Genomic DNA, 24935 nt, shown 5'->3' with positions numbered 1-24935 from the left:
TGACAATTGTGGTGAAATCCAACGTCTCTTTAGAAATTGGTGTAACATTAGAGTGTATGAAACCATGCATATCCAGGTGGAATATATACAGATGGTAGCCCAGACAGCATATGCACCCAACCACGAGACACAAAGCTTATGAGGGACAGCTACTGTAGGTGGCCAATTGAACAACAAGCATACCTTAAAGCCTGAAACTTGCATAATGAATTGTCCAGGATGAATGAAGATGAAGTTGTGCATGCAGCTTCCAGCCTACAACTGGTGACAGAGATGCCAGTTGGCTAAGAATACATTAGAGCCAGGATGAAAGATTAAGGGCCTTATTACGAGTTTGGTGGTTCTCCTGCAGCATCGCCACCACTGTGCTGGCAGGAGGACGGCCAAGCCTGTGGCACGCCCACCCGCAGAATTATGGGTTGAATCACTGCAGCAGCTGTGTTAGGCTCATAGGAGAACCTTAACAGAAGAACGCAGCTGTGACATCGCCTGCAACATGTTCCTGCACAATGTGGCATGCACCATGTTCTGCCTGCCACACTGTGCAGGAACAGGGTGCTATTCCAGGGGGGTGCAATATGTGCCCCCTCTGCTTGCACCCCCAAGCCCAGAAGCAGCAAGGGGCCCTGGAAGGGCCCCATTTGTTGCGTCTCTGCCACCCTTTTCATGGCAGGCTCATCGCCATGAAATGGGCCGTGGAAATGCAACTCAGAATATGCTCGGCAGTGCCACAGAGGCACTGCCAGCATATTCTTGCCCCTTTCCACTGCGCCACTGCCGTGGGATCCTGGATCAGGGCGGAGGCGGCGGTCCATCCGCTGCACTGGAAATATGGCAGGCGGACCCTCAGTGGTGGCAGTAGTCGGACCGCCATTGTCAGTATGACAGTCCTGGGACTGCGGTACTCGTAATAAGGCCCTTAGTCTGTGACCTGAGCAGCACACAGCGACATAGGAGACCATCTGAATGAGTTACATACAAAGAAGAGAGAGTAATCAATAAGTAAATGTGCATGTCGCTTGCCACACCTCACACCTCACACCTCACTCCAAATTTCGTAATTTAAATGTCCGCACATTTACAGAATTGCCTATGGTTCTAGTTCTAATCACTCTGGGCCTTATTAATGAAGGCTTGCAACACTGAAACCGCCATTGCGTCACTTTTTGTGACGTAGCGGCGGAGTAAATTATGCGCCACGATGTGCCCGATTTACAAAGTGATGCATCTAGGGTGATGCATCACTCTGTAAACCACTGCACTACATTATACCTGCATCAGGCATAATGTATGCAGGGTGGGCTCGTAAAAGTGGCGCAGTGAAATCTGTCAGATTTCACTGCACCACTTCTAGGACCCAACTGCATCAAAACCTTACGCCTGTCTCATTGCAGGCATAAGGGTGACGCAGTGCAATGTGAACCGGCCTCACCCATGCATTGCTGGAGTTGCGTCATGCTTACTACACAACTCCAGCAATGCGCGAGTTTTGCGCCGACAGATACGTCAGGAATCCTGACGCACCTGTCATTCCTATCGCCATGGAGCGCCGTACAATAAATACGGCGCATCCATGGTGTCGCAAGGAGAGCTCAGTGAAAATTGTTGCATCGCTGCTTTCAAGCAGCAATGCAACACTTTTCATAAATGAGACCCTCCTTGTGTGAGGCAGTGAAGCACACATTAAAATCTCTTAAGCACTTTGGACTCTGTTTTCTCTGCTATGTTGAATTGAGCTTCTTCTATACATCCCGTGGTCAAACAGGAAGCTTTACATAAGCTATTTTAGAAAAACTGCCACTCCCCTATTGGAATGTCGTTTTTTGTTGTTGTTTTTTTTTTACAAGTGCTCAATGTGCTGTAACATCCAGCAAAACTAGCAAACGTGCTACACATTGAAAGGCACACATGATCAATTATCAGGCGGCTGAAGGTAGATTTCAGTATCCAATCCAAAAATTCTTTATTTCGGCCATCAAAGCCATAAAAGATACAATAAAAAGATTAAAAAGAAGCATTCAATCATTTCATTATTACAGGGAAGTATTTACAAGCCATAAAATCAGTAGGTTGCATTATTTAAGTGATATCCGTATTAACAGTCTCATAATAATTACTGCCACATTCTCCAATTTTAGTGTTAACATTAGCTCGACATTAATTTGCGCCTTTTCGTCCGCATGGCTAGCAGATACTTAGAAACTGCAAATACGATAGAACTTAAGGTACTGGTCTTTAAAATTCTAAAAGAATATAAACAATTTTTAAAACCTAAATTTATACATAATGGTACCAGCCAGTACTTCCTAGATTTGCTGTAAGCGGGACAAAAAAAAAGCACATGGATTTCATCCTCAATACTACAGCTACATCCTGGGCAGGACTTATCATCTAAGGCGGACCATTTACTTGTAAAAACTTTGAGAGGCAAAGTACCATACCTCCACTGAATAAAGAGCTTCCTTGCTAAATGGGAAAGATAATGTCCATAAAATCCTCAAACCTATAAGAACTTTTGGAAGCCAAAAATAGTTCGGTAAGGGTGCCAACATTAGGGTCGCACACGGCCGAGTTCAGGCTATTGGCCTTAAAAATCCTAGTCAGGGTTTTGCGCTATCGCTCAGAGCATCCCCTCTCAGGGTCATCCCACATATCAACCAGACCCAGGCGCAGAAATTCACGTTTGACAAAAGCCAACCAGGGTATTTTATCAGCGTTGTTAAGGCTCAATACATGCTTCAGCTCTTGCCTATAATGTAACAGTTCCGCAGTTGACCATAGCCTATGCCAAAACCTGAGTGGTTTCAGTGCTAGCTCGTCTTCTATAGGTAAAAGTCCCAGATCTAGTCTTAGGGGAAGAAGTGGGGTGCTTTGTGGGAGTATCAATAGCCGTCTGATAAAGTTTGTTTCCAATTTGGTGATTTCAGAACTAGCTGAGTGTCCCCACAGCTCTCCGCCATAAAGTGCTGCAGCTCTGGCTTGGGTTTTATAAATCTCCAGAGCTGGACGCACTGGCTTAAATGTTGATGAGTTTGAAACCTTCAGGATTCCACCCACCAATTGTGATAACTTAAGACGGGATTTTACTTGCTGTGGTCCCAAGGAAAGCTTTTCATGCAGTGTTACCCCAAGATATTGGAACGTTGTGACCCTTTCCAACCTTACCGACCCTAGAGACAGGTTTGGTCGCGTGGATGCCGTAGGATTAAATATCAAGTACTTTGTTTTGTCGGCATTTATCTCAAGGCCATGGTTTCTGCAGAAGTCCCCAAACCCATCCAGTATCCGTTGAATCCCCTTAGGGGATTTGGAAAGCAGGAGGGTATCATCGGCAAACAGAATTGCCGGGACCCTCCTGCCTGCCATCCTTCGGGCATCATTGTCAGGGACACTGTCAAGATGCGAGATCACACCGTTGACATAGAGGCAAAACAGGGTTGGTGCTAAGACACAACCCTGTCTCACCCCCCTGCCAACCGGGAACCTAGATGACAGTGCCCCAACCCTTCCACATCTGACCTGGGCAAAGTTCCCATCGTGGAGCCTCGTCAATACATACAATATTTGGGGCGGGACACCCAATTCCTGGAGAACCCCCCACAATTCCTTCCGTGGCACCAAGTCAAACGCGGACCTGAGGTCCACAAACACCATGTAGAGGCTGCCACCCTCGATCTTCGCCGTTTTCCAGTAAAGGAGAATGAAGCGGAAGATCTGGTCCATGGTGGATGTGTTCCTCCTGAATCCCGCCTGAAAGGGACTTAAAACCTCATGCTCCTCCATCCATCCCAGAAGATGGTTCAAAACAAGACGTGCAAAAAGTTTCTGGGAAACATCGATGAGGCTGATCGGCCTGTAGTTGGCTGGGAGCAGAGGAGAACCTTTTTTTAAAAATTGGAACTATCTCTGCTCCCCGCCAAGTAGAGGGAACCTCCATACCTCTTAGGAACGCATTGAAGATAATGAGAAGGTAAGGGGCCCAGATCCCGGGTTCATGCCTGAATAGGTCTCCAGGGAGTTTGTCAAGCCCTGGAGCCTTTCCCACCGCTAATCTCCTTATCGTGTCAAGCACTTCACCCAATGTAAACTCTAGGGGATTATGTTGTACGTTTAAAACTGGAGAACCTGCCGCAATGTGTACAATGGGTCCCTCACAGTATAAATCTTTAAAGTGGGATTCCCATACTGAAGTGGCGATGTTTGGTTCTACAGCGGATCTGGGATCCCCAGAACCTGTATTTACTAACGACCAAAAACGACGTGCATCTCCAGTTTCCAGTGCCATAGTTAGATTGTGCCACCTGTCCCAATCCCATTCACTCCTTGCATGAGCCATTATTTCTTTATAGTGCCGTCTTAGTTCGTGCAATTTGTGCTTATTAGTACCAGACTTAACCGCTAAAATCAACTCAGCCTTGGCCTTTCTACAGGCAGAGTTGTACCAAGCTGAGGCTGGTGTCCTCTTCTTCCTTGGGATGGATAGAGGGTTAAAGACATCTCCTAGCCCAGAAACGAGGTCTGCATGAATACGACCAAGTTTCTCATTAAAATCTGCAGGCATAGGTTGATTGATCCGACTGTTCACCTCAGTAAATCTTGGGTGGACCAGATCATACATTTTCGCTGTGTTCTCTACGGAATCTACTATCTTCCTCCATTTTACCCTTCACCTGTTGCTTGTTAGTATCATCCCCGTTTCCAGGTCATCAGTTTCTGAGGTGGAACTTTCCTTGGGCCCCAGGAACACCATTTCCAGACAGAGAGCATTGTGATCACTATCAGACCTTGGGATCACTCTAAAATCAAGGACCTTGGACCACATACTCGTCTCCACTAATATATAATCAAGACGTGATTCGTGGCCCTTCTTATTAAAGGTACAAATAGAACGGCTATCGGACGCAGTTCGCCCGTTACAAGCCCTCAAAGAGTTATTAATGGTAAGAGATATAATCTGGATCGCCAGGGGAGACCACGATTTTGGACTTGGCGATTGACACAGGGGAATCCCCAACTAATCGTCCTCACCCATAAGGGCGCCCTCTTTCGTTCCTGGCAGAGGCTCGAACTGACAGTTGACATCTCCTGCGACAGGAAGCTGACATTCACCGGGCAAAGAACTTAGAAAACGGGATAGTTCATCTATAGTGGGGGATTCCATTGTCAAACTCACTGGGCGTGAATATACATTCACAACAGCTAGATTGTAAGCATTTGGCCATTTCAGGAGTATGCATTGAACATCTTCAGAGTGCGTGGAGATAATCTCTGCAATGCAGCCCAGGTGAGTAGCAACCCAAATTGCAAGGCCGCCTGACAGCCGCCCTCCTCTGGACCGGAAACAAGCTTCCGAGGACTGGTTTCTGGCATTCCAGCCGTCTTCAGCCTGGCTTGCTTGAATCCAGTGGCAAAGTGAGCAAGGGACTCGCGTCTGAGCATACCCTGCCACACTTCTGGCGGCCAAAAGCGGTACAAAAGGGGGTGGTGATGGACGGAGCATCTGAATCAATCAAACACTCACACCCAGTCCAGGGAACGCATGGCTTGGCAGTTCGGGCTGGACTGTTCCCATGAGGCACAGGGTCAGACTGATTTGCATATAGCCATGTCTGAACTGGGGTGGCAGAGTGGGCTAAAAAACGGTGATGGATTAAACCCAGATCTTTTGACTGGGTGTGAGTGTTTGATTGGTTCGGATGCTCCGTCCATCACCACCCACTTTTGTACCGCCACCCAAACATGAGCCTGGCCCACCCAAAGAGGAGCCTTGGCCCTCGCAGTGAGGGCTTGAAGGCAGGCACGCAACGGCATTGTGCTCAAAGGGATGTCTGTGTGTGTGTGTGTGTGTGTGTGCGCCCATGCTGAGACAGCTTCCCGGGCGAATACACAAACACACACACAGACAGTTTAGAGATTATCGCAGCCACACCCGAGTACTTCACAGGTCTTTAAAAGACCATTTACATGTAAACGAGGCTTTGTTTATTGTTTCACCCCTTCATATACACTGGCTAAAGGCAACAATGGTCACCTTTGCCTCCTGTTCTGCTGTGTGGATATTTATTTTTCAATGCGGTGCAGGAGAAAAGAAGTTTGTTTATTCCTATTCACCTTTCCTGACCCCTGCAGCTGCTTATCACATCGGGCTGTGACACAATGTTTGACTAATGGAGTAGTAAGTAAGAGGATGTGTTACTATTTGTTTTTCTTTTTAAAATCTGCACAGGCCCAGCAGGACACATACTACTTGTGTGCTTCATTTGAACAGTTTTTATTATTATCATGGCTGATGCAGGGCAACAGTAAGACAATACAAAATGCCAAAATAATGCTGGTGATTAATGATCCTGTGGAGAGCAATCATTTGTCTGTTAGTAGTTTTTAAATGCAGATGAACTGTATTTTATGTGGAAGCTCAGTGGGTTACTGCTTTTTTCACAGAGATCCTTGTGTTACTTGCCTAACATAGGACAGTGACCAATGAACTGCCACTAAAGAGCTGCATACAAACATGAGTGGTATAGTTAGAACTTTGCTTTTTTGTTTTGTTATATAGTTAGAACTTCCTTTGTTGTTCATTATTCTAATGTTGCTAAAATTAGTATTTTTGGGCAGATATACATTTTTCTCAGTAAAGCTGACCCCATGGAATACTCTTTAGATCCTAAGGTTGTGTTTCCACAGATCAAACCCTCTTAAAATATACTGCCCACCAGTATGGATGACATGTGATTCATACACCTTGTAATCCTCATTGGCTTATGTGACATTCCCTGTAGACTGATTTACATACTTGTATGATTCATTGTCTCTGTATAATGTGTGCGTGGTGTAAAGTACTGACACACACTACACTGATACGAGTAGTGCTATACAACAAATGAAATGCATATGAGAGAGGGGCTACGTAAAGGTGAGGGGTGCTGGTGGAGGGTGGCAGTGAGGGAATCCGAGGAAGAGGTCATGGGGTGGAGGGGGTGCTAGGGAGAGATAAGGGGCACTGGTAGAGGTGGTAGTGAGGGAGTCTGAGGAGGAGGTCATGGTGGGAGGGGATACAGACAGATGAGGGGCACTGGTGGAGGGTGGCAATGAGGGAGTCCGAGGAGGAGGTCATAGGGGTGGGGCTATGGAGCAATGAGGGGCACTGTTGGAGGGTGGTAGTGAGGGAATACAATGAGGAGGTCAATATGGGGGCCATGGAGGGATGAGGGGCACTGGTGGAGGGTGGCAGTGAGGGAATCCGAGGAAGAGGTCCTGGGGTGGAGGGGGGGAGCTAGGGAGAGATAAGGGGCACTGGGGGAGGGTGGTAGTAAATGTATTTACGGAGAAAGAGGTTATTGATGTGGTGCCAAAAAAGACTTTCGCATCAGTGCTAAAGCCGGCCCTGTCATGGCCTTTCTGGTTTTTTTAATTTAATTAGCAGTCGGGTCATAAGGGCTACTGTGGAACATACTTTAAAAGTGCGTGCTAATTATATTTACTGCTATATTCAATGTTTTAAGTTTGAAGGTGATTTTACTAATGTTTTTACCGGGGAAAAATGAAAGTGGAGCCCGGTGGTGCCTGATATGGGGCTGGGGCCCAAGGTCAGCTGTGAGATATGGTGCACTGGAGAGGAGTAGTGGATAATCAAGCCTGTAAGGGAGTGCATTGCAGAGTCCGGGGTCAGGTGGAGGTAGTAATGAAGAGGGATTATCCCTGAAGGCTCGCACAGAGGGAGCCCGAGAAGTCTCCCACCTCAGAAACCTCCTCTTCCCATCAAAGGAACATTACATGGAAAAAACACTTTTTGAGAGTGATAATATTTCGAAAGAGACTTGGAAAAGAGTGTTTTTTACTGGGCCTTGTAAGACTAAGAAGAGATAAAGGAGGGCCCTGACGCAGGTCTGCCCAGACATATAAGTGACAAATCGAGCCTGCAGTGGCCCACCCAAATGCACCCATGGCCCACCCAAATAAAAATTCCTGGAGCCGGGCCTGATAGGTGATACCTTTTTGTAGCAGAAAGTATAATTTCACAGGTTGTCAAGTTGATCTTCTCGCCTCACTTATTGTTTTGGTCATTTTGCCCTTCAGAATTGTCCTTTGACCCCACCTTCTTCATCCGACGCTCTGTCTCCAACATCATCTGCTCTATCGTCTTTGGGAGCCGTTTTGACTATAAAGACGAGAAGTTCCAAGTTTTGCTCGACTTGATTGCTGAAAATCTGCAACGTGTAGACGACTTCTGGGTACAGGTACATTGGAGCAATTTTGTGAAAGCATGATAATTGATGTGTTATTATTGCCTGTAAAGTATGGGCAGTAACCATTCCTTAAGGGGCTCCCATTCAACCTAGTGGGGGCCCCATCATTTGGTATTACGCCCTAGCTAGGTCATGAGGAAATGTCTTGTGAATCATGGTGAGGAAAGCTTATTGTGGCTTTCTGTAAATGATCACATCTCAAGTCAAATTCTCACCCTTTCACCAATCAAAAATGTTTACTCGTGGCACTTACACATTTTTGGGGTACCCAACACACTTTTACTCTCCGATGGATTAAGATCACCTTTATAACAACCATGTCGTATCTTCATTTCCCTCTTTTAAGCAAGTACAAACATGGCCTGTTTATCATAAATATCAAATGTAGTCCTGGAATTCGACAAAAGGTGAGGAACACCTGTCACATCCAGTCTCCCTTCTTCTCTGCTCATTGCAATACTGAACCCGGCTTACATTTCAGCTATTTTCTACAAGTCTCTCCCTAACATAGAGGCATGTACGTCCTACATTCAACGTAGAGGTCGCATCTCCCCAGAACCATAAAGGTGAGACTGGAGAGTGATGTGGAAAAGATAATATGAAGATGAATATATATGGATTTACACAATGTATTTATTTTTGGCTATGGCATGTAAACTTAGACATCTCTAAATGAACTTAATTAAAGAGATGATTATCACCCAGGGCCGGCTTTAGGGAGTGCGATTGGTGCACCCACAGTGGGTGCTGACCTGGGAGGGGGCGCTGTGTTTAGCAATAACCTATGATTTAAGAACACATGGAACAGAGTTCCTTGTGCATCCAGTTTTCAGGCAGCAATAAAAATGTCAAGACAGCCCCTTGTGATGAATGTTCCTGCTAAAGAGAAAGATAAGAGTTGTGTCTAGTACCAATTTTGACTCGCGATAAAGTAGCACAGAGGGTTAATATACCTGCTGCAAAAAAACGCTGACTGTGCAGATCACAGATCAGTATTTGTTTTGGATAGCTGAGTGGATTTCTGGTTTCGTCACAGAGATCATTTTCTTAACGCATTTCATAAGTTACAACTCTAATATCGAACAGTGACTGTTACGAACTGTCATCAAAGATCTGCATGTAAACTGCATAAAATAGGTTAGGATGTTCAGTTTTTTTTCACCAGTCTTTCTTTACCTATTTCTAGTGTTTTCCGAAAAGGGTTTGTTTGGTTGAATATACATCCTTATTACTAAAGCCAGTCTTTACCATTGGTTTAAAACCAATAAAATGTATGTGAGAGAGGGGCTATGGAGAGATATGGCCCACTTCTGCCCGGTGGGCCGAGGTCGTGAAGGAATCCGAGGAGGTGGTCATGGGGGGGCTGGGCACCAAAAATTATTGTCACACTGGACGCCAACAGCTCTAAAGCCAGCCCTGTTTTCACCCAGTGCTTCAGTACGTGGCTTGGAGCACATTATATGGGGTAGGAAATCGTTCAAGGGAAATTGCAGGATCTTATGAGGTGGGTGTAGAGAAGGGGAGGGCAAAAGACATCACATTAAGGGCATTGGGTTATTTTGCCAGTGATTGAGCGAAAGTCTTGGTGCCGATAAGCAGAATAAGTGATACAAAAGAGCTCTATGGCTTTAAATGTGTAGATGAGGAGTCAAACAGGGTTATGTGAAGTATTTCGCTAATATATCAGTAGTTGGCTTGGTTATGTTTAACGATCTATGAAAAGAAATAGGATATCACATTAAAAATCATTGATAAATAAAACCTTGTCTGAGGCATTGTGTGCTGATTGAGTGGCCACCGCTCCTGAATGGTGAAATCGATTTACAGACTGACCTGGGAAGAGCTAGTGAGATGACTCAAGTTAAGTAATAAAAATGGAACTAAGTAAATCTGTATAACATGATGAGACAAGGTAGGGGTGTGCTAGAGATGTTTAAACACAACAAGGTCTACAAAACTAGAAATGAGGAATTCACAAGAAGTTTGGTTCTAGGCCACTGGTTTGTGACATGTAAGACTTGTTTGGGGATATTATGACCTAACACAAGGAAGTTGGTTTCAAAAAGTCACAATGGATATGGGCATGGACATGCCTCCCGGCAGGCTTATTAAAAACATAGGATTAAATGTGATAACTAAGATGGTGGAACAAGGCTGGGTTTAGCAGTACATACCTGTGGCGATTGTGTGTGCATTAGTGTGATATATGGCCGTTGGCCGTTGGCAGCAGGATGGCATCAGAAGCCTTTGCTAAACATGAAGAATTGTAATTGATATGAAACTAGGAAGATACGTGTAATATATGGAAACTGGTCTGACCACAAAAGATTGGAGTAAACCATAGAACTCCCCAAACTCATCCTTGATTTTTGAAAAAAGTTCAATGTTAAAAATGTAGGCCTTTTCACAAGCTTGCACTATATGCAGGCCACCATGGCAGAAGATGTATATAGTTCACGCAGCTGCAACAGATGAGCAAAATACAAGTATGTTCTATTTAAAGATAGCTAGGACTCCAATGTCACTGATTAGAAGAGATATGTGAAGAGTTGGGTGAGCCACCGCACCGAAGAAAGGAAAGGGACGCTGCTGCTTTTATTAAAGATGAAGCGCAGCATGCTACACTTGTTTGAGAGACATATATTAGTAAAAATACAATTGGGCGAGCATAATAAATAAAATAAAATAAAGGCATGCGGCTGCCATTGTTGAAGATGAAATGCTTTGGGCCACACTGCTGAAAAACAATATACTATTTTCAAAAGAGCATTTGGTGAGCCATGCATAAGAGAAAAAAAACACATGGCGGCAATTGTTGAAGATGAAGCGAGCCATCCTTCTTAAAAAAAAAAACATACCATGTAGATGCCAGCCATGGAGTGGGGAGGGGAGGGAGAGTTTTTAAAAGATAAAGTGTGGCGTCCATGATCGGCATCACTCTGAGTCAGGAAAACACGAGGACTCTGCTTTGTGGAAGCAGGAGAGCATTTTGTGCCTGCAACAGCAGCTAGGGGAAAGTCCTTAAGAAAATAGTATTCACAAAGTGTAAATAAAACATACTGAGTAACAACACATGTAACGGGCAGCCCATATGGAAGGTTACAACATGAGAAAAGGAGGTACTAAGGAGGTACTACTAAACAAATTAACCAATGGGATTTATTTTGGGAAAAGACAGTCAAAGGAGCCAATAATCTACATGTGCAGAAAATGGGTGGAGCTTAAAGCCCATTTCTAGAATACAACATGTCTCGAAAGGACAGCGCACGTGTTGCCTAGGCGAGACCTAAAATCGGACTATGTTATCATAGCATTGCGGCCTTCTAACATTATCAAACACATAAGCCATTCCTACATACCTGCACATGGCATGTGCTTGTGTGTTACTCATTTGCCTCTTGACAGGTCCATTCCAAACCATACTGTCAAATTATGCTAATGCCCTTGCCCATTCCTGCCTTCCTTGTGGTTTTCATCAAATACTGTGAGAAATCTTAGCTTCTGAAGCTAGGAACCAAATACGGTCCGAAATGCCTCCAAGATGTCTTGCCAGAGGCAAAAGCGGCAGAATTATCCACCATTCTGTTCTTCTGTGTGGGTAACACATGGTATTTTGTTTGTTCCTCAAATACTCATCTTTAGAAATAAAGATAGCAGATGAAAAAATAAATCCTTAGCCGTAAGTTCCATGAGATATGGTTCATGATATACTGATGCCCAAAATATTGAATATGGCTAGCCAAAGTAATACATTTAGACGAGTTTAACAACAAAAGATTAGGTAGGGTCAGGCACATCAAACATTATTGGAAGTCAAACGACAAAAAAAAAAACAAGCAGGAAGAAGGAATGCAGGGAGACTAGGTGCTGGAATAGGAAAGTACAACTCTGCCATTGGCGAGTTTTTACAAAGCTACAGCTGACAATAAAGTTCCTCAATCAGCAGAGCGATAACTTTAGTAGAAATCTACAGAGGAAGCATCTGTATGTTACAACAGGGTTCTGTTTATGACTCGTTCATGAGAAGAAGGGGGTCCAGCAGCCCTTATTGAGCAAGATACAGGATCAGCTTTAGTTAAATATGCTAAATTTGTCCCAGTATAATTTACCTGCACCGGGACACATTTTTCATCACCTACACTTTGTCTGCTTTGTGCTCGTAGAAGCAACCCGCGAGATGTGAAGGGAGGTTTCTTATTTTCATTTCGACCTGGACCCAACAAAGACTATACTTAAAAGGGACATGGGCCCTGCTTTTGTTTAAGTTTTATCCTGGCTTGGTTCAATTTGCCAAACACCTTGTTGTCAATGCCATTGCAAGCTTGTTGTCACTTCACAAGTGCTTAAAATGCAAACTATGATTTGGAGGCACATTTTGACTTTGTTGCACCGCTGCATGCAATACATATGCATGCGCTGTAAGAATGTCACAAGTCAGTAGGAAACTAGTAACTATTTATTTAGCACATACTACTTTATTTAATATTTGGTTTCTTGCTGTTCATGCCATCGGTGTTCGTTACAAGGTGGAGTCGCTGATCATCTGAATTGGTAGTCATTATATGTTAAGAGTGCTAGACCTGGAGAATCACAAAGACAGGATGTTGGGGTTGTCTGTACTAATGAAAGGATCTCTGTGACAAAAGCAGTGACCCATTAAGCTGGCTATATAAAACACGAATTTCTGATCTCCATATTGCAAGTTGTGCTTTGCAGCATGTGCATTATTAGCTCTCTATGCTACTTTGCTTAATCAAAAGCAGACAAATTATCCAACGGCTACAGCAAGTGCATTAACAACCGGGATTTTGAAGTCCACAGCCTTTGAAGTGGGGTGTGGAGGGGTGAGCGGGATATTCTATGCAGGAAAAACACATTTCTGTCACAGCATAGGGACTGAGAAGCAGGAGACCACAGAAATGACCCAAAGTGTTTGCTTGTAAACTCAGCCATCAGGCAGGGGACAAATCCATAGACTGGGAGTGGGAAAGTTGAAGTGGAAATCTTGTTATTCTGAGCTTGGTGGTGGATTTGCAGAGTAGGGACTCAAAACTGGCATATCATATCATATGAAACGGCAGATTTGTATCACTCATGTAGAGATCGATATGGCCCCCATGGATTTGTTTAGTTGGAAACGTTATCCCATATTTTCCCATCTTTAAACATTGGACTTTTTTTTAATTATAAGTAGAAAGTCCCCATTTAGACAATGTACAGCAGAGTGTGAGCTAAAGAGAATTTGTGACTGATTTCCCCAAACTCAGAGTTTTGGTGCAATTTAGTAAAAACACTTTTTAGGCTTTTAAATAATAAGACTAGCCTTTATATAGCATTGTCAGCCTAGCTGAATGGGGGTAGGTGGCGTAGATAGTAGGGACGCGCTCAGTGCTTAATTTTAATTCGACCCGCAGGCTGTGTGTTGAGGCATGTATCACAACTCGAGTATTGATGTCTGGAGGGTTCAAGGGTATGAGTGTCTCTACTCTGCAGGGTAGAGACGGGCTGTGGTTTTGTTTGGGACAATGTACAGTCCTTCTTCAGGTTTGCTGGGAGAAGCTCACGTGGGCATTGGAGCTGTTACACTAATTTAAAGCTGCAAGGAGGAGGAGGTCAGTTAGCTCGTTCAGTAATGGCTGAGCGAGGCTTGGACGGTAAGCGTTACGGCTTAACACGAAGTCTGCAGTCTGCCATGTCCAGCTGAGGACCAATGTCACTGATTGTATATAAACAGAGGAAGAGAAGGCCCATGCGCAGTAAGGCACTGCAAGGCCAGCTCACCACCCATCTTTCTTTTCTCAGCTGTGACTCGGTCTTGCCAAGTGCTGCAATGCATGACAAAGAAAGTAGAAATAGTACCATAATCACAGCGCTTGCAGCGGGGGGCACTGATAAAGTTGAATCAATCTGTAATTGAACGGTGCTTCACACAAGCCACAGGAAGTGACATATTGCAACTTCTGCTGAGTTTCAAGGCACCAAAGGAGAGCGATTATGTTGTTTACCAATGGTGAGTGTGGGTGGGCTAAAAGCCCCTTCTGAATAAAAAAAAAATACAATAGATCGTCGCCAGAATACTAAGGATAATAATAACCATTTACATAGAAAACCTCAAAGACTTGTCTTTAAGCATTTATACAATGATTGTGCTTACCACCTCCTTAACTTGATTTCACACTATTTTGCAATAATTATACTTTGCTAGATGTACAACTTCTTCCCGGCTATCCTGGATCGCTTTCCCGGCCCACACCAGAAGCTCTTCGAAAACTACAGAGACCAGATGCGCTTTGTGGAGGAAATCATGGAGGAACACAAGGCATCTTTGGACCCGTCATCGCCACGAGACTACATTGATGCATTCCTCATCAAGATACAGCAGGTGACGTCCAACCATGCAATGGTCTCTGGCTATACTTTGTTCTAACACAGTAGAGTGTCAAGGTTCCAAAGAGATTCAGCGTTCTCCTCACTGGGCCTCCATTTTAGGTAAAACATTTGAGACCTCTTTTATATACTTTAGTATATACTTATATATTAGTATATACCTATATGTGTATGTTCTTTGTGGGCTCTGGAGATAAGCCTTAGGACTTGTCTGCTTCCGCGAAGGGACCAGTAGGACCAGTAGAAGTCAGTAAAATACCAGAGTTGCTTTCTGCTTTGGGACTTTCTAACTTTAATTTTTTTGGCAACTCCCTCTATTTAACTTTCTTGATAGAAAACGACCAGCAGAGGTCAGTAAAATACCAGAATCACTTTAGCATTCTCTAGATTCCAGTCCATAGAAAATCTTCCATGAGCACCCGTAGACAATAATATTTTTCTCAAATTTTGTATTTTCAGATACATGACCACCGAAGGCCCTGATTTTTTATTAAAAACAGAGCTTTGGACCATACCAGCAATATTTCTCTCCATGTGATCCCATACCTGGCATGTCACGTAGTTTGGTGCTTACTTTCCCTCCATGTTAAAGAACAGTAGATGTTTTAGTACCCAGGTTAATGTTTTGCATAGCTAAATAGATATAAGGCCCCAAAGGCGAGACCAATTGCATTGCAAATGCTTGTTTAATCTTATTCACTGACTATCTAAGGTTGGAAGCTTGCCAGGTAGAAAACACCCCTCTAGCTGACTGAGACGGTCTCTCATCCTAGGGTTGGCACTTGTCATGGTTTGATCTGAATACATTTGGTTTATGCTGAGGTCCTATACAGTGTGTGGCAGTAAAGATTGCTTATAAATGGTTTTCCGATTTTGAGCAAGAGATGGAAATGCTATCTCCTCCCTTTAAATGACATTTTATTTCAAATATGAGGAGAGATGAAGAGTTAAAAGGTCAGAGGACTAAAATCATGATCCACGTTTTCAGACTCGCTTTACAACTAGAAGTAGACTTACGTTTGACCAGAGAGTCTGGATCAACCCCCCAACATGAGCCACTCGAACTGCTACAGCTCAGCATGCATTTCAGAGATGTTACTCTAACAAGAAATCACCTATATTTCCTAAAGGAATGCCCACTCTGTATCTTGCAGTGATTTGTTGTCACTTTGAGACCAGATTGACAACTTGAGGTATACTGTTCTCAGTATTTCAGGATTTTAGTTATGTGGTTGTTTCACATGTCTATTTTTCATTCATGACATAATTGGTTGGTGCTGGTGACACATCCCAAGTCACCTACAAGTTGAAAGCTAAGACCTCTCATTAATAGTGTGGCCATACTGAATCCCCCCTGCAAGCTTTGACTAAAGATTGAAAAGCGAAAAGATTAGTTGATGTTGAGAACCTCTCAATTATTTGCGAAATATGGCCAAGTGAAGTCCCTTTGAGCAACATGCAAAGGGATTGATGTAGAAGAAACGCAGGGTGGAATGCATGACGTTGAAGATCTGACCATGGAATGGGTCCAGCCTTACCTCTGCCTGACTTTCTTCTAACAACAAACGTTGTAGCTGGTTAACTAAAACCTCAAGCTCGATGTTGAGAATAAACCAAGACACTGAGAAAAACATTATTTATAAGATATGTAAGTGATTCCTAAATGAAACGAGTATTAATTTAGCCAAGTTGGAATGTGTTTTTTTGCATTTAGAGCCAGAAAGAGAAAGAGAGAGAGAATGCAAAAAAAGTTAAACTAAAGGAGTGGTACAGAAACACGTGTGAGCAGGTAGATGCAATCAATCATGGTGCAAGACAATCTATGAAGTGGGCTGACCTCTTGCAGTAGACTGGGGTGGATGGAAGTGGCATTTGAATGACACTTGAACAGACCTATGGACGAAGAGAGCTGACCGAAAGTATTTGCAATTATATTTGAATATTTTTTTTATTAACTTTTTGGGGAAAAATCAAGCTGGCTTCAGCTAAACCGTGTCTTTGCCAGACCTAAAAATAGATGTGGACATTTAAGCTTTACATTTTGTAAGTAAATGCAACAGAGAAACAGTTAAATGAATAAGGCAAACAAACTGGTTTTGCTTCCCAGAATAAAGGCCAATTAAAGGTATAGGGTGGTTTGTTCAGGAAGGAGGAAAGAGATGGTCATTCATATGTAACTCCTCCTTTCTCTGCAGGAAAAAGCAGACCCAAACTCCATCTTTCACTCCGAGAATCTGCTCATATCATCCCTGGACCTGTTTTTTGCTGGATCAGAGTCAACCAGCAACACCCTGCGGTATGGATTACTTCTTCTGCTGAAGCACCCAGAGGTGGAAGGTGAGTTCAGAAGGGTTCACCGCACCGAAATACATTGTTGCCTTATGTGAGAAATGAACCACACTTTTGGAGATAGTCTGTAAATGCTTTCCCGTTCAGTGACAAATTCTTCGACCATTTGAACTATACCACTCAAGAACAACAGCCCCTCCATCATTGTGTCCAGTATCACTGTGTTTGGGTCACAAAAGTGATGCAAAATGATGCAATTAATTTTTTTACTAATTTACTTTCCCGCCTTAAACTTCTTTAGCACTGGAAAATACTCGAAAGTAGCGCAAAGCAACGCATAGCGCTGCTTTGCATTACTTAGTGCCAAGGGGACGTACATGGACATTCCCATGCAACCAGCCAAGGTTTCTCATGCTAAACCTGTTTAACTTATAGAAGTAAATAGGATTTAGAGTGAGAAAATTGTTAGAAAGTTAGTCTGAGCGTAGTATTATGTACTGGAAGGCTATCCTTCTACTACAAAATCTATGTTAGACTCACACAGACATCCTTGCGTTGGAGCGCTAAGGTGTGTGCCTGGCGCACAGCAACTCATTTCAGCGCTGGCGCTAGGGAGAGGGGAGGAGAGTTACATATTTCTGTAAATATGGCAATCTCCTGCTCTCTTCTTCTCGCGCAACGCAGCACAGATTTTTTAGTTAGAGAAAGCCTATGACACCCTCAATTGGACTTCCAAGTACAATCTAATAGAACTTGAAACTCTGGTATGTTGTTCAGTCGGTATACAAGTGAGTGGCCCTACTGTATCTGCCACTGCTTTGGCCATGAAGTCAACACAGTCTTCAGCTAGTAATAAGAGGATCACATGACTAACAACCAAACAAGTGTTTTAGTTTCACAGAAAGGGATACAGTGAAGCTATCTTAAAATTTGGGTTTGATAGTATGTGATCTCAATTTAGAGCTAGAGAGACCTAAGAGTTTGCTTTCTGGATATTGTAAACTTTGCAGGCAAACAATGTTGTCAGGACTTGAATACATTTTTTTTGTTTGGAAGAGCTTACAGTGTCTGTTGTAAGATTTTACTGGCAATATGACTCAGTGAGTTATTGGATTGCAGCTGGCATCCACTCCCAACTGCAAGTCATCGTTTAAATTCTAATAGGGTCAAGCAGGTATATAGGTCAATATATTGAGCAGCAACAAATTCAGTCATGATAACACATTTTATTTGGAGCATTTCAAATAAGCAAAACTGGGGTAGAAATTGTTACATAAAAGTACAAAATTACAAAAGGGGCGTTTAGCCCATTCATTACTTCACATTCATTGACATCACTATCAATCATCTCTGCTGCCTTCTAGTTTGGCATTATGTTCAAGGTGTCACTTCCTGCGTCACTTTCTTTCTATTTATGGTGCACGGACCAAGAACAGATTGATTTCTCTTAGTTAGTGTCCATCTGCTGCTCGCCCTGTTTTTTTCTCCAGCATTTTTATATAGGAAAATCTCCCGGAAGGTACTGGAGCCCTTTACATGAGCACCAGTTGCATTACACAAGGACACATTCATGTTTAGGTCTCTGCTAGACAGTGCATGCACTGTCTCAAAGAGACATGTTGTATTCAATATGTGAGCTTCAGCCTGCCCATAGTGATTTCATTTGCTGGCTCCATCATTGCTCTCATATTCTTTCTCCCCATTTGTCTATGGCATGCATACATCATACCTCTTTATGTGTTTAAAGAAAAGCGTCATCCCTGGGGTAACATCCCCTGAATGCACAGCCAGATGTCCAAAAGTGGAGTAATCCAATGCAGATCAAAAATAAAACTGTTGGTCGATTACCAATTTTTATTTATTTGAATTTCATGTTTGATCAATCATCAAATTATGTGTCACAGCAATGTAAAAACGTGGGTAAATCATGCTTGCACAGACACAGTGCTTTTCGGAGAAGCAAAGCCCTTCATCAGGGGAGATTGCATCTGAGTATAATGAAGTAAAAAGCATGCTGGTCAATCAAAGGTGTTCAAGCGGTAAGTTCACAGGGTGACAAATCTGGTAATGTAAACATGATAAGCCATGTGTAACGCTGAACACGAGGTGATGGAGTTAAAAAGACCTAGGAAATTAGCTTTTTATGATGCAGTAAAAAGAAGAAATGGTGATGCGGATTAGGCAAATGAAGAAACATAGGAAAAAACATGACTGGTGACGTTAAAGATGTGTAAAGCCAGTGAGTTAATAGCTAAAATGCATGCAATACCAGTTCAAGAAGGTGAAAGCGTTTGCAAAAAGTGAAAGCTTTCAACTTGCCCAGTGACATTCAGAAAACCTGTGGGATACGCCAGAATGAAACATTCTACAAAGATCAAGGTAAATAGTCACCGGTCGAAAGTGCGAAGTGAGTCACAGTGTCCATTCGAATAACAACAGTGCAAGATAAGCGGTAACATAATCATATGTAAGAATCTTATCGCTGTGGTTAAACAAACAAAGTTCCAGTATCTTGGTCGGCAATTGTGGAAGGCTGAAATAAGCATTGGTGACGGTTTAGAATTGAAGTGAGGGAAATTAGAAAATGGATTAATTGGGCGAGGGAGGTGTAAGTGAAAGGCAAGTGTCATCTTGGAATGGGGAAACAAAGCTGCTGATAATATGCAAAACCAAACAAGAAGAGTGTACATAGCGGCTAATACTGAGTGTCAGTGCTCAGAAACACTTGTGTATAGTCAAATAATCAACAGAAAGTGTTATAGGGTAAGAGGGTCTGGACATGTAAAGAATAACATTTAGAGAAATGGAGGTTAACAATGATAAAAATCGAAGAGATATGGCTTATGAGAATAGATCACCATCAATGTGCAGAGAATTAGTGAGAATTAGTGAATGCTTGCCATTGGCAGAAAGACATTTCAAATCAAAAGCAACATGAATTATAGAAATCATTTTAAATCAAATGAAACATACATTATAAAAAACAGCTTTATGCCATGCGGTCATTCAGCCCATGAGGCATGAGAACATGCAATAGTTTTATCTAATACATTTCTCTATGTAAAAGATATTTGTTGTTCCTACCTTCACAAGTAATCACATTCTCTAACACCATAAAGCGGAGCTGGCTGATGTTATGCTTTCATGTCAAGAAGTGTGAGGCTATGATCGATTTTAAATTGTTAGTCCTGATATTGCTTTTATGTTCGTTCAATCTGGTCTTGATTTTATGTTTAATTTTCCCAATGTATGTCAAACCACAAGGGCATTTCAATAAGTACACTAAGTTCTTAGTGTCATAAGTAGCAGTTACCTGTATTTTGATTTGATTTCCTTTGTGGGAGTGGGTTACGTAGTTTCCTTTGATAATGTTGCAATTATTGCAGTTGAGAAATGGAATAGTACCTCAATAGGGATGATCACTGATTTTTGGTTTGGGTGTAGATAGCATTTCTTTGATGTTTTTGCTGCGTTCATATGCAAACAGAGGAGATTCAACGAAAGTAACCTTAAAATTGGGTTCCATTTGTATCATCAGCCAATGTTTTAGGATCAACTTTTTGAATTTCAGACTTTGCATGGAAAATTTAGATACTAGAACAGTATGATTCCCTCTATCCTATTTCTTGGTTGGCCTCAGTAGTTATTCACGTGATTTGGATGAAGAATGTTGTAAAGTACTCTTCAATATTTTAGAGGGATAGCCTCTATCACTGAATCTTTGGACCCTGTCTTCTTTATTTATAGAGAGTCTATCAGGGTTGGATACAATTCTTTTGACTCGCAATAGTTGAGAATAAGGCACGTGATTTTTTAAAGAAGATTGATGGAAACTGTTTTAATGCAATACGTTATTGTGATTAGTCTCTTTCCTATATAAGTCGGTTTCTAATCTGTTTCTGATTTTGGAAATAGATACATCCAAAAAACTAATTGTTACATCACTGAAATTATAGGTGAATTCAGTGTGATCATTGATTAATTTCAAGTGTTCAATAGCTAGAGATAACTCTTGCCTGGATCCTTTCTATAACATGAAGATGCCATCAATGTATCTTACAAACATCACAAGGTTATTAATCCATATGTCATTAGTCAAAATGTGATCGATTTCAAACTTGTGCATAAAAAGATTAGCATAACAAGGTGCTGCACAATTGCCCATCAAAGTCCCAGTGAGTTGCAAAAAGTACTAGATTTCCCAACAAAAATAGTTAGGTTACAATGTTGAATGCAATAGTTCAATTAGACATATTTTCTAATCATCATCCAACTTAGTGTTGGTCAGAAAATGTTCCACATCCTCCAGGCCTATGTCGTGTGGAATTGATGTATAAAGTGACTTAACATCTATTGTGCACAACAGAATGTTATGATTGTCTTCAAGATCAATGGTTCGAATTTTCAATATGAAGTCTGTGGAATCTTTGATGAAGGATGTCATTTGTTGTACTAAAGGTTGCAAATAGGTCTAAAAGGAGGTTTGGTCGAGTTCTTGTGGATTTTTGGTAACGTAGATTTTTGGGCTTCTTGGATCATTTTTTAAGTGATGACGCCTGTCACCGTCAGTAACAGTCCCATTCATAACAGCTGTGTCTAAAATAGTTTTCAAAATTTTGACAAATTCATCAATGGGATTGTTGTTGAGTTTCATCTAAGTCGAGGGGGAAGCACATGTTCGATGCCCCTTTGTAAGTAGAATGAGGAATCCATAATTACCAAGGCTCCTCCCTTATGAGCTTTACTGCATGTAATTTCAGGGTTATTGGCTATGTTTGCAAGAATTCCACGGTCTTTAACAGTAAGATTTGAATGTTTAGTCCTCTTGCCTTTGCATAAATTTTGGAAGCCATGTTTAATGTTAATCTCAAAGAAGACCAAAATGTTATGGCTTACTGGAGCTATGTACGTACTTTTAGATAACAATCTGTCGGGTTCCAGCTTCCCTCACCCCGCGCAGTTGTGCCAATCATCGCCTCACAGGACCACCCCACTCTTTTCCTTACAGCCCCCGATTGTGGACTTCAACTGGAGAGACCAGGACAAATATTATGCCACACAGGACTGGCCCTTTAAACCCAACTGAACAACATTTCTGGCCCCGCTCCCTGGGCGTGGGATCACTCAACATCAGTCCTGGATAAGATGGCCGGGACCTATTGAGAGGCAGCAAATACCCGGAAGGACGAAGAAGACGGGAGTGAGATCACGAAGATGGAGCTAAGGAGTCGAACGCGGAGAGAGGGACAGAGAAGCTGGAGCGAACGGGACGTGGAAATGCCAGGAGGCCACAGACCCCACGCAGCGCCCAGCCACGTTCCCAGAGGAACGTGGCTTAAGCAGGTACGAGCATGTTTCTGGGGAACAGGGAAAGGAGTGGAGATGCCATCAGAAAGGCTGGGGAGGCTTCTGAAACCTTGCACCATTCTGAAGCTACAAACTTGGGAGCATCTGGCGCGTCCTCCCTTCTTGCCTTCAGTGATGGTTCTTCCCCCCTTGCACCAGCCACAGATAACTGGGTGAGTACTCCCCACTCCCTTTCCCCTATTTTGGCATTTCTTTCTCTTATTTTCCCCGTACCTGCTCCGAGTCCCTGAGGGAACCACATCTAAGGCGACGCGAAGGAGGGAGAGGATCCGATCCCCCTGAAGATGACGTCACCACCCAACGTGTCATTTTGTACACTTTTGCGAGCAATTCCCCAAAATCTGAATAAACTGAGAGTTTACCGCATATCCTATTGTCATGTGTTTCCTGCCCAATGCGACACAATCCTTTAAGTGTACCTTTGTTTTTGGATGGTAGATTATCCATTATGTTTGTGAAAAAGTGTCGCAGGCGAAGGGTACGCATGCATTTGAAAAAACTCACTTCTGGCTCCAAAGGATTCAAATGATAAGAGGGAACAAAGGAAGTTCTGTTCCATAGAGTATTAATTTCTATTTGGCTAAGTTGATCAGAAAAGATGCTACTCCCTAATTCCGCTCACATCATGTTTTGTGACTCCTGGTCACTCTTCATGGTTGTTGGGTTGGTTGTTGTTTCTGTTCCTATTTCTCCCCCGCCTGGTTCATTGTCTATGAATGAACCCTGTCTTAAACAAGCATTTGCAATGCAATAGGTCTCGCATTTGCGAGAGTTTGAGCTATTGGCATTGTAAATTACATTGCCTTTTATTTATGTGTTAATTTTCAAAACATATCAATAAAAGGCATTGTCATTTACAACACCAAAAGCTCGAATTCTCGCAATTGCAAGGCCTACTGCATTGTAAATACTGGTTTGTAAAAGCACCTCATGACGCACTCGACGTGCTGTTCAATACTGTTTGCCTGGTACATGCCACACCATGGGGGGGGGGGGGGAGTCTCCGCCACCACACAGAACAAAGTGAGGGTGTTGGGGGAGCGGTCCAGGCGCTGCTCGCGCATCACTCACAACTCTAAATAAAATAAATACATTGTCCTATGATGGGCTCTGCAGAAGTAAACGTGGCTCATCGCCAATGGTCTATATCGGCCACTATTTGATTAGGCTCTCTGCCACGCTACAGTTCTTCAATGAAATAATCCCGGTTTCCGCTACAGTACTCCCGCCCTCAGAGTTCCTGCTTCCCCATTGGTGCAATGGCTCTTTCGGTTGCCTCCTACCCCTCTCCGTCACGCTAGGGGTGCGGCTTGTTTCCAACCTATTTCACCCTGCGATTGCGCTTGTTTCCCAATGGGCTAACACACGGTGCACGCCAGGAGCCGGTACCCGCGGTGCCACGTCAGAGGCTCGTGCTCCTGCCGGGCTGGTATCGGCGACCAGGCAGGACACGTCGCCGCTCCCTCCTGCCATGATGCCGGACTACACGCCGCTCTTCGACCCCCGGCTGCTGCTCGACCTGGACTGGAGCCTGAACACGGTGTCCTTCTCGCCGCCCATCTCCCCCGCCGAGCCCGGCGACAGGCTGTCGCTGCGGCCCCTCTGCCGGGCTGACCTGGGCTGCGGCTTCTTCAAGGTGCTGAGCCAGCTGACCGAGGTGGACGCGCCACCCCCGAGCGCTTCGCCAGCACTTTCGAGCACATGAGGTGGACGGGCGACTACTATGTGGGGTACTCAGACAAAATATCGAAAATAAAATATCGTAAAGACAAAATATCGAAGTTAAAATATCGAAGGTAAAAAATATTGGGAAGCAAAAATATCGGATACAAAAATATCGTAATAGGTAAGTAAGTATAAATATCGACAATAATAATATCGTATGACAAAATATCGACAATACAAAATATCGTGTAGTAATGGAAAAAATAAATAGTATAGGAAAAAATATAATAATTGTACATAAAAAATTGATAAAAAGGTCTATATTAAAAAATTAAAATATATTTAATAAATTTTTTTTTTTTTAAACATATCTAGTTTTAGGAGCGGGTAATTGGGTTTATAGGGGATAAGGGTGGGGAGTGTATTAAAATGTATGTAAAAATACATAAAATAATAAAAAATATGAAAAAAAAGATAAAATGTAAAATAATATTTAAATTATTAATATTAATAAATAATAATAGATATCAAGTTTTAGGAGCGGGTTATTGGGTTTATAGGGGATAAGGGTGGGAAGTAATCTAAAAATAATTAATAAATTAATATATGTTTGTAAAAAAAAATTATTAATAATTAATTTGTAAATAATTAATATTAATTAGTTAATTAATTAATATAATTTTGTACATTATTTTATATAATAATTAATTGGTAATTAATGAATATTAATTATTAAATTACTAATTATAATTTTGGACATAATTTTAAATAATAAATAATTGGTAATTAAATAATAATAATTAATTGGTAATTAATTAATATTAATTAGTTAATTAATTAATATAATTTTGTACATAATTTTAAATAATAATTAATTGGTAATTAATTATTAATAATTAGTTAATTAATTAATATAAATGTTTACATAATTTTAAATAATAATTAATTGGTAATTAATTAATATTAATTAGTTTATTATAA

At 42.3% G+C, this 24935-nt stretch overlaps 1 protein-coding gene across 1 annotated transcript in view; it reads left to right on the top strand.

Moving 5' to 3' along the window:
* The window catches only part of LOC144781872 (cytochrome P450 2C19-like), a 303887-nt gene that overhangs the window by 159858 nt on the left and 119094 nt on the right, over positions 1–24935 (top strand). The window contains exons 4-6 of the mRNA XM_078660916.1: positions 8077–8237; positions 14452–14628; positions 16829–16970. Of these exons, the coding sequence (XP_078517042.1) occupies positions 8077–8237; positions 14452–14628; positions 16829–16970 (480 nt within the window). The remainder of the gene's footprint in view (positions 1–8076; positions 8238–14451; positions 14629–16828; positions 16971–24935) is intronic.

The sequence above is a fragment of the Lissotriton helveticus genome, chromosome 9 (assembly GCF_964261635.1).
Source record: "Lissotriton helveticus chromosome 9, aLisHel1.1, whole genome shotgun sequence".
NCBI lineage: Eukaryota > Metazoa > Chordata > Amphibia > Caudata > Salamandridae > Lissotriton > Lissotriton helveticus.
The sequence above is the reverse complement of the archived record's forward strand: the minus strand, read 5'-3'. Positions and strand labels throughout refer to the sequence as shown.